This window comes from Spinacia oleracea, chromosome 1 (genome assembly GCF_020520425.1).
Source record: "Spinacia oleracea cultivar Varoflay chromosome 1, BTI_SOV_V1, whole genome shotgun sequence".
Classification (NCBI taxonomy): domain Eukaryota; kingdom Viridiplantae; phylum Streptophyta; class Magnoliopsida; order Caryophyllales; family Amaranthaceae; genus Spinacia; species Spinacia oleracea.
In genome coordinates this window covers 116,188,993-116,206,178 of record NC_079487.1, presented here as the reverse complement: position 1 = coordinate 116,206,178, position 17,186 = coordinate 116,188,993, and the positions used below count along the sequence as shown (strand labels likewise).

The following is a 17,186-nucleotide window of genomic DNA, read 5'->3' as shown; positions in this document are numbered from 1 at the left end:
CCCGAACCTACTCGAGAACCGTGTAGTGGCCCATATCATCATGAAACGAGCCTAAAAAGGCTAATTTCTCATTAAACGATCCTGAAACTCAAGGCGCACTCATGACACAAATTAGTACTAAAAACTAGTGTGTGGCCCGGGCGTTGCCCCGGATTTTGACTTTTATTCGGCTTTATTTGTTGTAAATATGTGTTCGTGTAGATGGTGTCGTCATAGAATTATGGGGCTACACACAAGATTAGCGCCCGATTAACCACCTTCTCAAGCTGAAACTCCATGTTCTATTACCCCAAGTGCATGTAATATGTTCTATAATTATTCAACCACTTACTCGTTATATATTACATTCTATTACCCAGAGTTTTTTTTTAGGCTTAATCTAGAAAAGTAATAATTGTACATTTATAAATGAAGTAATCATTCGCTTTTCTTGCATTCACTCCTATTCAATTTGTTATTTATTGTAAAAAGAACATAAATGTTTATATAGAAATATATAACATGAGTTGTAGTTGGTTAAGATGGTTGGATGTTGCACGTTTAACAAAGAGGTCTAGTGTTCGATCCTTACTACATGTTTTTTGGTTGTCAATGACATGTCATGATGCTGGTTAGTGGTGACGTGGTGTAATAAGGCGAGGTATATGTGACACGTATACGTTCTTAAGAACGCCTTTTAATATATTAGTATAGATGGCTCCTAAGAGCTCATTTAACGCAGAAAAGTACTAAGGGACGGGGGTAAAAACTCTATATAAAATGCACATATCACCATCACCACCAGACTCTTTAGTCATCATCCCAAAGTCCTAATCCTTTCAAGAAAATTCAAACATTTCAGCACTAGAACAGTCGTTCCGATAAATATAATTGGAAGTATCGAATTCTATTATTGCCACAAACATTATACCTTTCATTCAAAGAACATAAATATAATTAAGAATTCTCATGAAAGTTTGCATGTTGATAGATTCGCAGCAGGGTACAATTAATATAACCAATGAATTCAACAACAAACACAATCCAAAATCCACGTACAAGTTAGCAATTCAAGATATGCAATAGAAACAAATCTTCAATGCCAGACAAGTCTACAAATCATTTCTCCTTAAATCCATGTTGTGATTCTACCCTAAAATTGATAGTTTTACGCACTCATCTCTCAATATATCTCTTAACTCTTGAATTAGGGGTTTTCAAGTGAGCAATTGGTGGAGAGAGAACGGTAGAAAGGGGATTCAGAGGGAAGAAGAAGAAGAAGAAGGGAATAACAGAAGAGTGACGACACTTTGGAGATCTTGAATTGGGTTTTTGTCGGCCCTCTCTCACACTAATTTCAGCCAAATCAATTCAATTCAAACACTTGGGGGGGAAAAAACTTAACTTTCCTACATTACAATTCCACAAATTTAATACACCAGACTTACCAAAATGTAGATGTAGATAGTCGAACAACGTTGGAGAATGATTGAATTGAGAAAAAAACAACCTTGGACCAATAATTTCTACGAATGTTTTTGAGCAGGAAGAGGAAATTGAGTTTGGAGGAAGAAGAACAGAAAGAAGAAAGAAGTCAAATAATTTTTTTTTGGGTTATTGTTGCTTTTAAGAGGGAAATTTGGAGGGAAAAGGGTATGATTAGCAAAATTGAAGAGTCAATGGCTGGAATTTCTCAGTCAAACGCCTGAAAATAGGTTTAAGTTGTTTTTCGATTTTTTTTTTTTAGTTTAAGGTCTTTCTTTTAAATAAAATAAAATTAAAAGGTTATTTCTCGCAATATTTAAGTTATAAAAGATTATTTTTGGTAAATTACCTAAAATAAAAACAAAATTTACCATCAAAATAACAAAAACTTTCAAGTTAGCTCAATTTTTAGCTCCAAAACAAAGTGAAGGACAAAGAAAGGGCTTGATTACAGTTTGCACCGAAAGCTACGCAAAGTCGCCAGACGGAGAAAGCAGCAGACCTTACAGTTCAATTTTCTGTGGCAATTGCCGGAAAACCCCAATTTCCAGGTTTTCAGTTGGTTAATCGTTAATTTGGTTTTAGACACTGTGATTACTCCGTATGAGTTTTGGATTTACAAATTCCGCAATCTTTTTCCGACGGCTTTGCTTTTGCGTATGCTTATCATTTTTATTTTTTTTCTGTGGTAATTTGACTTGGGTTGATTCGATTTTTGGGATTTTTTGGTTGTGATATTGAATTTAACGATATTATCTGGTTAAAAATATGAACTTTATGGTTAAATTAGTTCGAATTATTAGGTTATTGGGGTATAATTTTATCAGTTTTTACATCAGTTTTGATGCTTTCGGACCACTTAAGCCTAATGTCTGAAAAAAATCAGTAATTTATTTGTGTAATGTGGTTGGCAGCTGAAGGTATAAGAGCTGGAAGATTGGTGAGGGAGATATGGGTGACAAGTTAAGATCAAAAGTTAGGAAATCTCCGGAAGCTAGTTCTGTGACAGGACACGAGCTATCAAAAACTCCCACGACTTTATTGGATAGACCTAACAAAAATTTAGCCGGGATCTTTGCCTGTGCTCTTCTTGTGTTTGATGCTGTTCTCATTTTGTTTATAATTGCTTATGTCCCATGTAAGTCCATCCAAAATCATGCTTCTTTGTTGTGTGATTTGCTGGTCGGTTTTTTTAAGAGATTCCGGTTTTCTTTTTCAGACACAAAAATTGATTGGGATGCTTACATGTCACAGGTGTGTATGTTTAAAGCATTTAAAAGTCAAATTTTAAGCAAATTAGCAGAACTCTTCTGTAGTAATTGCTTTATTGACTTGTATCACTGCCAAACAGGTATCTGAGTTTCTTAATGGAGAGAGAGATTATAGTAACATAGAAGGTGACACGGGGCCTCTCGTCTATCCAGCTGGTTTTCTTTATGTATATACAGCCATTCAGTACATCACAGGAGGACTAGTCCATCCTGCTCAGGTTTTCTTTCTCGCTGTCATCTAAGCTAATATGTTGCTGATCATGTCAACAGTTTAGAATTAGATGGAAGTAAGGAAAGTTCATTACTTTTTTATAGTATTATGGCTTATAATGACATAATTCTGTCATCTGCTAATTATAAGAAAGTAAGAATATGGGTATCCGATTTCTCTCTGTTACCTCAATAGTCCACTGACCACACACGGGAAAGAGGGTGGTGAATCTATTGTATTTTGGTAAATACATCTTGTAGTTCTCATATCAATGCTTCAGAAGCTACTGTGAACACTTATGGTAAAAACATTTACCCACAATCTTTGAAAGTGATTTTTAATCTGTTGATAATAATTTGAATTATATTTTATGTGGTGGAATCTGTGACCACTTTAGTTTATGTGATGCAAGGATGCAAAAAATTATCCTTTTTAAGTCCCCTTTTTCCCGCATCATCTTTTGTTTTGGTTAGGTGGGCTACTGTATTACTGACTCACACTAAATTTGTTGTTCTTGCAGATTTTGTTTGGTGCTCTGTACATAATTAACCTTGCAATTGTGTTCTTCATCTATATCAAAACTGATGTGGTATGATTCTTCCTCCTGTTGTAAGTCTTGTACTCACTCAATTCTAATGCTTGATATGCTGTATATAGTTGGTTTTGCTCCGGCCACTGAATTGATAAATACCTATAACGGCTACAAGGAAGTTGATTAAGCCGTGAATTTTTTTTACTTTAATTTAAACTCTTTACATGATTTTGAGAATTCTAGGCTACTTTATCTTTTACTCTTTTTGAAATGAGGTCAGGGTTATGCAATAGTTGAGAAAAGTGTTCGAATTGTGGCTGGAATGTCTCAAGTTTACAGGATTTGGCTGAGCTTATTGGGATCTTCTGTTGAGAAAATCTAGAGCGACAGCACAGCAGTCTAGTTTTTTTGGGAAGTTGGCTGATTATGTCAAATAGTCGCATTAGACTCCGATTTACTTTCTACTTATTCAACGTTTCTGCTTGACTTGCTATTTTGCTAATAGATTGGGGAAAATTGGAAGAGCTTATTTATGAGCTAAAAGAAAATAGGAAAAGCTTGCTATTCAAATTTTTTAATCTACTTGCTTCAAATGGATTTTAGAAGCAAACTGGGATTTGTTTGCATGTTAACGGGTATATCAGTATGTCTGCTGATCTGAAATGAAAGACTGAAATACCTACGTGAAATGTGATATGAGGCTTTTTGAGTTGCATTTGACTCATTTTTACTAGGGGTTTTGTATATACCTCTGAAATGATTTACATATGTCTGAGTTGATATGTGCGATGAGCAGTTTGTCATGCTGTAAATTAAATCACTCTGAACACTTCTCTTGCATTCTAATGGCCACAGACCCTAGTTTTTTCCCTTTTTTTTGGGTTTGTAACCAAAATTGTATTACCTGCATAAACGAAAACAACCTAACACCTTTAGGCAGTACAACACTCTCCCAACAGGCAGTCACTAGAATTAAAAAACCTTAAAACATCTTTATACACCACACAACAAAACGTTACAAGCTATATAACCAATCCTTGTCTAATCGGTAACTTTCTTTGGTAAATTCTGTCCGACCCTGCTATTAATTGTATTCTGCATCATTTGAGTAGTATGCTATTCTGCCGTACAGACATAACCTTCATATTCCAGACTGCTTCATTCGTGACATTCAAATTGTGTACACAATTGAAGCAAATGCAACCAACCAGACCTTCCTCTTGACAGATGAACTGTTTTCCTCTGAATCCATCTCATTACGTCAAGTATAGATTCACATTTTCCGGTTCCCCGGTTATTCCCAGCCAATTTTATATCAATCACACATTGAGTACTAAAATGACGTTGGAAAAATATTATAAATGATCATGTGAGTCTATCATTTGACCACAAATCTGACATAGATTATCAGAAATCAGGCCAAGCTTGTACCATCTCTCTTTTGTTTTAAGTCTCTTCCAAACTGCAACCCACATAATAAATCTGTGCTTAGGCACACTCAATCTATTCCAAACAGCTCTATCCCAATGAACTCTTGTTGGGACATCAGACAATAGCTTTGCAAGTCTTCTTTTTGGAGAAACTTACTTGTTACTTTAACTGAGCCTGTGTAAAAAGTGATTTCATCTTCTCCGTTTGTGAAATCTTCTTTGTTTCACAAACTTTCTTTTAATACCAGCCATAATCCTTTCGATGACTGTAGCTCCACCAGTTATTGGAGTGTAGGTTGACAACATGGATCCAATTTACCTGTATTGTATAGATTATCCTGCTTTGTGGAAACAACCCATATTTTTTTTGCCATTGCAGCTTGGTTCCACCTCACAATATAACATACTCCTAACCCACTAGCACTCTTTGGCAACACCACATGATCCTAAGCTAGTACACCTGAGCCTGCATTATTATTCCCATACCAAAGGAAGTACCTGCATATCTTTATCTTTATAATGCTGTTCAAAATAGTTGTAGGTAGTACTATCTTTATAAAGCTGTTCAAAATAGTTGTAGGTAGTACCAATGTACCATTACTTGAGCCCAATAGATGTGAATACTGATGGGGACAGAATTTATTAATTGCACTCTCTCCGCCTGTGAGTGTCGCGTATGCGGCATTCACTTGTGAGTGTTGAGTATGCGGTATTCACTTGTGAGTTTCGCGTATGCGGCATTCACTGTCGGTCCCAAGCCCAGATAAAGGAGGAGGGTTGCGGTAGGTTGGTGGCGGCCAACGGTAAAACTAAGTCACATATCATATATCATGAGATGAATCGACAATGGAATATCGTGGGGGCGTCCCCTTCTCAGCGACGCGCTACACCTCTTAAGCATGGGTGTAGTGAAAAATATGTGACGGTTGCTAGGTCGTCGCCCAGAAGCGGCGCGCCACCCCTACACCTGTGGGTGGTGTCAAATATGCAAGGGCGCACTACACTTCCTAGGCCCGGGTGTAGTGAAAAATATCCAAGGATTGCTAGGTCGTCGCCCAGTAGCGGTGCGCCACCCGAGGGTGGTGTTAACTATCCAAAGTTTCATGGTAAGCTTAGGGGTAAGGGTAAGGGTAAGGGTAGTAGGATGCGTTTTGGGACTTGGAACATTGGCTCTTTGACAGGGAGATCAGCCGAATTAGTAGAGGTTATGAGAAGGAGGAGAATTAACATATTATGTTTGCAGGAGACCAAGTAGGTTGGAAACAAGGCAAGAGAAATAGCTGCATTGGGTTATAAGCTTTGGTATTCGGGAAAAACTAGGGGTAGGAATGGGGTATGTATCCTTATTGACCGATAATATATTGATGATGTAGTGGACGTGTCTCGAAAGAGTGATCGAATTATGAGTATTAAGCTTGTGATAGGGGATGAAGTTGTAACCATTTTGAGTGTCTATGCACCACAAGCGGGACTAGATGCTTCAACTAGACAAGAATTTTGGGAGGATTTGGAAGAAGTGGTGCAACGCGTCCCTAGAAGTGAGAAGCTGATCATTGTTGGGGATCTCAACTGACATGTAGGCTCGAGTCGCGATGGATTTGAAAGCATTCATGGTGTTTTTGGGTATGGGGATCGGAATGAAACGGGAAATGCTATCTTGGATTTTGCAATGGCATATGGCCTGGGTATAATGAACACTTTGTTTGAGAAAAGACACTCTCACCTAGTAACCTATAGGAGTGGAGGTAATACGAGTCAGGTCGACTTCTTGTTAGTAAGGATTGCTTTGAGACAGTGCTACACCAATTAAGGTGATTCTGGGTGAGAGTACATCAACCCAACATAGACTTGTGGTACTTGATTTTCAAGGTAGAAGTTATATAAGGAGAAGGCCACTAGTGGAGCCTAGGATCAAGTGGTGGAAACTCCAAGGGGAGCAACAGAATTCGTGGACAAGTTGGAAAGTGAAGGTATTTGGGCCGGTGATATGGATTTGGATATAGACTCATTATGGACAAGAATGGAGCACACCATAAACGGAGTGGCGAAAGAGGTCCTAGGACAATCTAAAGGAATCATGCCACCAAGTAAGGACACATCTCGGTGGAACGAAGTCGTGCAACAAGCTATAAAGAGCAAACGAGAATGCTATAAAGAGTTGGGAAAATGTAGAAGTGATGAGAACTACGAGAAGTACAAGGAGGCTAAAAGGGAAGCAAAGAAGGCCGTAAGAGAGGCTAGAGCAAAGGTGAATCAGGATCTTTACGCAAGATTGGATACAAAAGAAAGGGAAAAGGACATATATAGACTTGCTCGAATGAGAGATAGAAAGACGCGAGACATCAGGAGGATTAGATGTGTGAAAGATGTTGATCAAAAAGTTTTTGTGGGAGATAAGGAAATCAGGGATAGATGGAGGTTCTACTTTGATAACTTGTTCAACGGGGATCAAGGGCGCGATATTGGAGACACAAATATCCCTCGAGATATGGTTAACCTACACTTTATATGAAGAATTCAAAAGAGAGAAGTCGAAATGGCATTGAAAAATATATGGGACCCAAGAGGGCAGTGGGGCCCGATGGCATACCTATTTGTTGGGAATGATTACAAATAATCTTGCAGCAGAAATAATATTCTTTCCCTTTCGTGTATAAACAAAATAGGCTAACAATTATATCTCTATGATATAATATAAACTCACAAAGTGTTTATGAAATATAAACTAATATTCGATGGTATACTCTAAAAATGTAACGTGTTTCTATATATCTGAATTATGTTACAATGTTATATTTCTGAATGAATTTAACTATCAATATGATTACATATTTATAACCAACCTATTACTAAGAAACTAATGACGCAAATTATCGCAGAATAATTTGCCAATAAATGTTTCTTGCTTTCTAACTTCTCTCCTTCTATTTCTCTCCTTTTCTTTTTCTTTGGCTTTACTAATTATATCTTCCCCAAATTAGGAGGAATAACCAACACTATTGAAGTCTGGAGATACTTGGGAGAGAGAGGGGTAGTATTGTTAACAACTCTTTTCAACAAGATTTGGGGAAGTAATAGGATGAGATTAGAGTGGAGGAAAAGTACTATCATCCCCTTGTACAAGAATAAGGGTATTGTCCAGGATTGTGCCAACTATCGAGGAATCAAACTAATGAGTCATACTATGAAACTTTTGGAGCGGATTATTGAGCAAAGATTAAAGAGAACTGTGAAGATTTTGGAGAACCAGTTTGGATTTATGCCTAGGAAATCGACTATGGAGGTCATTCATCTTATAAGGCAACTAATGGAGAATTATCGGGATAAGAAGAAGGATTTACATATGGTTTTCATTGATCTGGAGAAGGCGTATCATAAGGTACCCAGGGAAATTCTTTGTTGGGAACTAAGTAGGAAAGGAATTCCGAGGAAGTATATTGATATAATCAAGGACATGTTTGAGGGGGTTAGCACGAGTGTGAGAACTAGTGTTGGTAAGACCGAAGAATTCCCTATTACGATTAGAGTGCATCAAGGCTCCGCACTTAGCCTGTTTTTTTTTTTTTTTTTGCTATAGGCTGGACGAATTGACGAGATCAATTCAAGATGGTACATCCTGATGTATGATGTTTGCAGATGATATTGTGTTGATCAGGCCCGGTCCTGACATTTTGTGGGCCCTAGGCGAAATAGAAAAAAAAAGGCCCCTTGTTTAAAAATATCTAGTAAATTTGAAAGAATTCATTGCTACCGAAGTGAATTTCGTTAAATTTTAATTTATTTTCCAATAAAAAAAATTCGTACTATGATTAATTACGTTAATCTACCATATAATAGGAAGTACGATCCCTGAGAAACATAAACTGGAAATACGAAGCACTGAATACAAAAAATTAAGCTAAATTATATTTTATCTTTACTATCAATTTACTCTTAGTATGTATTAATTGAGTCTCTTCTATTAACACAATCATATCAAGGTTAAAGAGTATAAAAAATAATGTAGTTACTCCCTCCGTCCCGGAATACTCGACCCGGTTTGACCGGCACAGAGTTTAAGGGACTTAGATTGACTTATTTAATTTAATAGGTAGTAGTTGATAGTGGGGTATTATTTTAATGTAGTTAGTGGGAGGTGGGTTAAGAGGTGGGGTTGGGGGAGAGTAGGGGTTGAATTTTTAATTATTTTTTGTATGGAGTAGGGGGTAGGTGGGTTAATAAGGGTGGAGTGAGAAATAATATAATATTGTTAGAATATTTCCATTTTTAGAAACAGGTCAAGTATTAAGGGACGGCCCGATAAGGAAAACAGGTCAAGTATTCCGGGACGGAGGGAGTATAATATTTTATTCAAGAAAAATATTTACTACTAGTATATATTTTGATATTTTGTTATTTTTATAATGTTAAAATCTATGCATTGAAAAAAAATGTTTTATTAGAGGATAACACATATCTTTTGGGTGAGAACCACTTGACATTAAAAAATTAAAAACTAAAACAAACAAAGAAATTAAAAGTTAAAAAGAATAAAAAAAATCTCAACAAGCGTGGTTCGAACCCACGTTGCTGGGGAATGTGAAAACATATTCAACCACTACATCACAATACTCTTATGGTTAAGTACTGCGCGCAATATAATATATATAAACACGGAATATTTTGGGGCCCCTCACGGCCCTGGGCCCTAGGCGGCCGCACTCCTGGCCTATGCCCAGGGCCGGGCCTGGTGTTGATTGATGAAACAAAAGAAGGAGTGGAAAGTAAGTTGGAGTTATGGAGAAAAACTTTGGAATCTCGGGGTTTTAGGTTGAGTAGAAACAAGACGGAATATATGGAGTTTAAGTTTAGTGGATTCCAAGACAGATAGACAGGGGCAATTACCTTAGATGGGAAAATTGTCCAAGGCTCTGAAATGTCTTGTTATTTAGGATCTATTATCCAGAAGGATGGGGGATTGGATGGTGATGTGGCTCATAGAATCAAAGCAGGTTGGTTGAAGTGGAAAAGTATCATGGGGTTCCTATGTGATCCAGGCATGCCCCAAAGATTGAAGGGAAAATTTTACCGCACGATAATTCTACCGGCGTTGTTATACGGCACGGAATGCTGGCAGTGAAACATTGTCATGTGCATAAGATGAATGTGGCGGAGATGCGCATATTACGTTAGATGTGTGGGCATATAAGAAAGGATCGTTCGAGGAATGAGATTATTAGGAAGAAAGTAGGGGTTGCAACGATTGAGTTTAAGATGATGGGAAATTGTTTAAGATGGTTTGGGCATGTAAGCAGAAGATTAAGTGATGCCCCGGTTAGGATGCTAGAAGGGTGGCAAAGTGATAAAATTGCAAGGGTAGGTGAAGACCAAAGAAAACTTGGAGGAAGGTGATTGAGCATGATATGAGCTTTCTTGGGATTGAGGAAAATGTGGCGTTGGATAGGACAGAGTGGAGGGAGAGAATATACATTAATGACTTCATTTGACTTATACAACTTTCATTTTGACTCTTCTTACTTTTACTTTTACTTATTTATTTATGTTTTTTATTTTTTTATTTATTATTATTTTTTTTCTTTTGAAATGTACTTATTTTACTTATTTATTTATTATCCCTTGTAATATTTTTTAATCAAACCAGAAAGGAGCGGGAAGTTAAAAGAATAAACAAGGAAGAGGGAGAAAGTGGAATTAATGAAAGTAAGATAAGGGAATTATTCCACTTTCTCCCTCTTCCTTGTTTATTCTTTTAACTTCCCGCTCCTTTCTGGTTTGGTTGGTGACAATGACGATCTCCTACGATGATTCATGTTAGCCGACCCCAAAACATTTTGGGACTAAGGCTTTGTTGTTGTTGTTGTTGTTGTTGTTGTACTCTGCCTGCAAAAGATAAATTACTGGAATATCAAGTTCTCAATCGAGCAGTCATTTTATCCAAACTCTGTTCACAATCGGCCACAGGAATTCTCTTTGAACAAATTGGATTATGTAGGTATTTAAACGGTAAAGACCCTCTAGCGAAACTAGACATGTTAATCACCTCTTGGACTTTCTCCTCTTTCATTCCACTAACATACATAGCTGATTTCTGAGAACTCACCTGCAAGCCTGATGTATCAGAAAAAATCGTAGGAGCTCCCAAAACTATGGTGATAGAGTTTTTCCCCCCTTTGCACAATACCAAAATGTCATCCACAAAACTCATATGAGTTAGCTTCAAAACAGAACACCTAGGATGGTATTTGAAACCAGTATTGTGGCTTAAAGATGTACATATTAGATGTACACCTTGTCTTCTCATTTGTATGGACAAAGTTTCAAGCAGATCTGATTAGGTTAGACTGTTAGACCGTGAGAGTTGTCTGTACTCTGTAATACACCCATGACTGCAAATTACGTGACATATTTTTCATTTCAGTTCTTTTTTCATGTTTTGTTAAGATAGATTGTTTTGATGAGGTATCGACTAAACACTTAATTTTTTTTATTTATGACTTTGGAATAAAGTTCTGAGTGAGTCCTATTATTTATGACGTATGGGATATGTTTTTGGTGGGTTTTAACCCGAATTTGCACTGTTACTTCTTTACAGCTTCCCTGGTGGGCTCTTACCCTGCTTTGTTTGTCAAAGAGGGTGCATTCCATATTTGTACTTCGTCTATTCAATGACTGCATTGCTACAACACTTCTTCATGCTGCACTTGCAACTCTTCTTTATCAGAAGTGGTGGTTGGGGTTGATAATATTCAGGTTCTGTTCAGAACTCCAGACTTTGGAATTTGCTTATGTGAGGCTGTACACGTGAGATGAGTTAATTTACTAAGTCCTTCGTATTTATGCAGCTTGGCTGTTTCAATAAAGATGAACGTGCTACTCTTTGCCCCTTCTTTACTACTACTCATGTTGAAGGTAGGTATATGCTTTATGTTTTACAATCCTTTTCCAGACTCTGATGCTTAAAAGTTACGAAACTTTTGCCACAGGCTATGGATATCAGTGGAACGATAGTGGCTCTTGGAGGAGCTGCATTTGTTCAGGTGCCTGATTTAATTTATTAGCCATGGACTTGTTGGTAGATTCTCATAGTATTGATTATCTTCGGATCCAGATATCCAAGATTTTACTCAGTGCCTTAAGCAGATTGCCCAACTTCAATTCTTCGTTGATTTTAAATTTGATTGTTCGACTGGTAGTTTTTGTTCTCTTAATGATTTGGTTTGCTTTATCAACTTTTCTACCCGAGAGGTCTAGACAAGTTCATGATTTTCTTTTAGTTTCATGCATAGTGTTGTACTGCAGCACGTTCAACCATGTGGTCAAACAATAGCTGACTTTTATTTATGTGCTGAAGCCCTGAGAATTGTATTGCTCGAGAATCAACCAGTTGCTAAAGTGAATATACTGATTAAACTCGTAAACATATTTTCCTGCTGACGATTCTCCCGCGCTTATATTTTTTGTGCTCTGGTTCTGTATGATTAGGTAAGAAGACAAGTGCTGCTGCTGTTGTGTCAGGTGCATTGATTTCAATTAATCATTGATATCTCCATTCAAATTCGTGATGGATCTGCAGATCCTACTTGGGTTTCCTTTCTTAGTATCATATCCAGTGGCCTATGTATCTGGAGCCTTCAATCTCGGACGTGTGTTTATCCACTTTTGGTACCTTATTTAACCTTTCTCTTTGTGTTGAAATTCTAAGGACCTTTGTACAGAAGAAAACATGCCTAGTTGCATGCTACAAAATGAATTTTTTTTTGGGTCTGTGAACATGTTTATCTAGTCTTTGCGTGAGATTAAGAACCAGAAGGCTTGTTAAGCTGGTGACCAGAAAATATTGATTTGACTCATCATCATATTGATTAAACCCACACTTGTAAAAATACAATATATTTTTGGCTGGCTCACTTGCTAGGTTAGAAAGTGTGACAAAAATTACCCAGTATGTATCCTGCTTAAATGTCAAATGTCAATAATGCATTTGTTTGAGATTTGTGGGAGGTAGCCTTCACCAGTATTTCCATGTTTGGATTTGTATGGAAAAGGGAACCTCAAAAGAACCTGAACATTATTGTTTGGTCACCATGGTGTTCTTTCACATAGGTATTTCCTGAATTCTGATGTTTAGAGATTTCTTCTAATTGACATCACTTAAAAATATGCACATGGTGTGACTTTGTGCTCAAAAAATCATAATAGTTGGCCTTACTTCTTTTATAAGCCAATTCTAGTTCCATTTTCCACTGAGACTTTGCACTAGTGTTCTCTAAGGGTCTTCTTGATGTGACATGTTGTCTTCACGTGGGAAATTTGGATTTAGTGTGAAGAAAGACCTGTGACTATTGGCAAATCAAGGAAATTATATAGTCAGTTCCCGTCTAGTACTTATACAGTTATACATGTGTTTGTCGCAGTGTTTAAAAAAGCGCGCTTTAAGGCGCTTAAGTCCTGAAACTCGAAGCTCTAGGGCAAAACGCACGCTTAATTAGGTCTGAGCGAAGCTCTTGTGATTAGCTTAAGCGCATGAAGCTTTTGGCGCTTCATTGAAATTCTTTTTTTTATATTACTTTACGTTGAAAGATTTTTTATATGTTGTTATTGTGTTTTGGACCACTCCCTATTAGTCCTTAACAATAGAGAGTAGACCAAGAGTCCAAAAGAAAAGGAAAAAGAAGAAAAGAAGAAGACAACAGTCACAGCAGCCGACCCTAGCTTCTGGATACACACTATGTTATATGCTTTATATTTGTTAAACCAAAGAGTATATATTTTTGGAAGTAAATTTATGTTTATATATTTTTGTGGTTATTTTAGTAAGATATATATGCATAATAGTAAAAAAAAACTTTAATTCTTAAAAAGTGCGCTTCACTCCGATGAAGCGCACGCCGCTTACGCTTAAGCTCTAGGACTCATATCGCTTTAGTGTGCTTTGCGCTTTTTATACACTGGTTTGTCGAGTGTCATACATCATCTTGATGAATGATGTGGCCCCAAACCGTACTAGGTGTCTTGGAGAATTCACACAGAGATTTCCAAGGGCAGTATATATTCGGTCTCTAGGTTTCAGGTGTCTTTGAGATGGATCTTCCACAAGTAGCAAGCTAATGTAGGAGGTTTCTCCCAAATAGGCACCAAACTTTCCTCTAGGTTCTGTATGGCGGCACTATGGCCTTAGATAAGGAATCATAGAGTTGTAGGCGTGAGCTGAGCTATAGTGTTAGTGTTCTAAATAGGTTTACGAGGGTTATTATCACCCAGCATCGTATGTGGTGCTTACAACCAATATTGTCTAGATTGTTAGTCGGCTGCTTTGGAGTTTAAGATACTTCCTTGTAGAATGCATCTTCCCAGCAGTATGTGTGACCTTTGCAAGAATAAAAAAAAATCTTTAATAATCATCTGGACTCCGAACGATTGTTGGAGGTTTCCTCCAGCTTCCTTTTTGCAATACATACATGTTGAAAGTATTTCATGAACCTGGATTATAGTCTTAAGATGGAGTTTTCAGGGTCAGATCGTCTAGGAGTGATGGATTATTGGCTTTAGAATGGACGTGGACTATGGCCTTTACTAATTACCATGGTGTTTGACAGGTTGTTACGGGCTTCATGATGTCAATGGCCAATTTGAGCGGTTCTGGCTGCTGACCTGGTTTATATTTAGGGACACTTCCATTTTTTGTCAGTGTCTGAAATGAATCTTTTAGTAATTACTTATGGTATTTGATAGGGCCTCAGATCTTAGTTTTAGTGTCACATACACATCTGGTGGTAATTAGCCTTTGGGTGGCCCCAAGAGATTTCTGTATTGTTCCGTAGACATAAAAGATCTTGCAAGTGTGACATATACCTTTAGAATGCTCTTCTGAGCACATCTTATCCGCGCCATGTATATCTTTGATGCCTTTTTCCCTCTTTTCTTGGTCACATCTTACTGTTGTGTTACCTAGACTCTTCATTTTTACCTCAAATACCCGTGTTAGACCTGCGACACTCGGACATGGGTATGGACATTTCTACACTTCATTTTGGACCAAACCATGCAAGTTTTTACAAATAGTCGTGTCGGACACTTGAACACGTACGTGTGTCCGGTATGGGGATCCGAGTCCAGGTAACACAGTCTTACTATATATTTTTGGAGCCTTCTTTTTCCTTCTCTCCCATTCTTTTCCGTGGACTTCTTTTGAATCATTTGCATTTACAGTTTATTCTATAACACTGATGATGGATGGAATATGAAAAGTTGTATTTGTTGTTTAATCTCTACATTTAACCATTCTTTGCTATTTCTATCTGTTGTTCTTTGATGTTAATTACCTTCACCTTTTGCTTCATTTTCAGGTCAGTTAACTTCAAATTTGTTCCAGAGCCAGTCTTTGTTTCAAAGGCATTTGCAGTTTCATTGCTGATTTTACATCTCGGACTGTTGGCTATTTTTGCTCACAAGAAGTGGTGCAAGTAAGAAGTCACATTTTGCTTTACTGGTAGAAACAAATGGTTCATAGTTTTTATATCTCATTGATTTCCGATGCCCGATGAAATGCTATAATCATGAGCTTTCTTTGTTACAGCCTTACATGTAGATTATGATAATGGGAGTCAACTATCCTAAGCTAGCTTGATGTTCTGTGCTTGTTGGCTTGGCTATGTGAACGCAATCACTAAATGTACCATAGAATTTAGCTATTTACAGAAAAAAATCACAGAGCAGAGGGATCTGCACTCCCTTGGTCCTAGAAATATGACCTCTTTAAAGATGGTGCTATTTCATTGAAATCCTCAAAAGAAAATTACATATGGAATTCAAGTGCAAAAGTAATTAGTTGAAGCGGCATATTTTGTTTTGGATGACCACATTCATAATGTTAGTAGTATTTGTTTTTCAATGAAGAGTATTGTAAATCATGTTATTTCTTGCAGGCATGAGGGTGGACTTGTTAATGTGATGCATTCTGTATACATCTCTACTGTAAGTCGCTTCCCTCTTCAGGGACTTTATGCATATGGCACAACCTCGAAAACACTGAATGAAGAACGTAAGTAGTAGTCCATGTAATTCCCTTGTACGGGATTGATAGGACAAATATAGATGCCATCTTTTGCAATCTCCCTCTATACTTGAACCCTGATTCAGATATTTGAATTTCAGATATTGTAACTACCATGTTTGTTGGAAACTTCATCGGTATCATTTGTGCCCGCTCACTACATTATCAGTTCTACTCCTGGTAAATACCTGCATGCCATTCTCTGAATATATTCTCCTTTTAGCAGTAGATGTTATCATGACACAATTCTTTCATCATAGGTACTTCTTCAGTGTGCCGTATCTGCTGTGGAAGACACCCTTCCCAACGCCATTACGGTAATCTGATTGTTCTTTTCTTTTTTTAGGTTTACACACGGTGGTGAGTGAAGCCAATATTAAATCTAGTGTTTTTTTTTTTTTTGCAGCATAGCATTGTTTGTAGCAGTTGAATATTGTTGGAATGTTTATCCGTCAAACAACTATTCATCTGGTATACTTGTTTGCATCCACTTGATGATACTATGGGGACTCTGGATTGCCCCTCCAGAATATCCTTACATGGATGACAAGTCACCGGCCAAACGAAAGAAAAGATGAAGTCCATTTACCATAGAAATCATTGATAGTTTTTTGCTTCTTGACTTGGCTGCAATTTAAGAGAGTAGCTACATGACTTGCAATTTTAAAGAGTTTTAGGTGTACCAATGGTGTACTAAAATTTTGGAGCAAAGCTGCCTGTGTTCTTTTGTGTAACGCTATGTTTAATCAGTAAATGTGGCAATTATATACTATTGTATAAGCTATATTGCTTCTTGTGATGGCAAACGGGCTGCGCAAGCTCTAACTTTTAAATCTGATCTTCTGGTCCCGTCCCGTCATAGATCTTGGTAACAAATGCAGTATTATCATGTGAAATTCCTGAACGAGAAAGCGGTATGTATGGTTGGCGTATGCCTGAAAACTAGTCCTGAATGATATCATCAACTGCACGATTGACCATGAGTAAGCACTTTTTACAGCAAGAGAAGAGTCCTCCCCCTCACAAGGATATCTTCTATGCGAATGTTCTTGCTTTCAAAAGACGAGTAAAGGACCGGAGTTTCGGGAACAATCGGATTTGAAAGTGAAGAGTTCCAACAAAGCGATTGATCCAGTTAAGATAAGACGCTCTCTTATCTATTAGTCTAAGCGTCTTCGCTAACTCGCTTGCCCCGAAGAAAACCCCCGTCCTCTCCGGACTCGAA

General features: G+C 37.5%; 1 protein-coding gene across 3 annotated transcripts; it reads left to right on the top strand.

The window, feature by feature from the left end:
• Positions 1–1,857: 1,857 nt before the first annotated feature.
• On the top strand, positions 1,858–16,794 carry LOC110797544 (dol-P-Man:Man(5)GlcNAc(2)-PP-Dol alpha-1,3-mannosyltransferase). Of its 3 annotated transcripts, none has more exons than XM_022002665.2 (14): positions 1,858–2,015; positions 2,379–2,602; positions 2,684–2,718; positions 2,816–2,953; positions 3,467–3,535; positions 11,501–11,658; positions 11,751–11,817; positions 11,892–11,945; positions 12,482–12,570; positions 15,255–15,371; positions 15,834–15,949; positions 16,063–16,141; positions 16,222–16,278; positions 16,368–16,794. In XM_022002665.2, the coding sequence occupies exons 2-14, from the start codon at positions 2,416–2,418 to the stop codon at positions 16,537–16,539; spliced, it is 1,338 nt and encodes a 445-aa protein (XP_021858357.1). In that variant the 5' UTR covers positions 1,858–2,015; positions 2,379–2,415; the 3' UTR covers positions 16,540–16,794. The 3 variants fall into 3 exon arrangements, with proteins under 3 accessions (XP_021858357.1, XP_056697048.1, XP_021858358.1); XM_056841070.1 differs by lacking the exon at positions 1,858–2,015 and adding an exon at positions 2,020–2,121; XM_022002666.2 differs by lacking the exons at positions 1,858–2,015; positions 2,684–2,718 and having other exon boundaries at positions 2,460–2,602.
• The last annotated feature ends 392 nt before the right edge of the window (positions 16,795–17,186 follow it).

Excerpts from the sequence above, each read along its gene's own strand:
- LOC110797544 (XM_022002665.2), top strand. The coding sequence starts at position 2,416 with ATGGGTGACAAGTTAAGATCAAAAGTTAGGAAATCTCCGGAAGCTAGT. Across the intron at positions 11,946-12,481 it reads GAGGAGCTGCATTTGTTCAG|ATCCTACTTGGGTTTCCTTT; the intron begins GTGCCTGATTTA and ends ATGGATCTGCAG. Across the intron at positions 16,279-16,367 it reads CCCTTCCCAACGCCATTACG|CATAGCATTGTTTGTAGCAG; the intron begins GTAATCTGATTG and ends TTTTTTTTGCAG.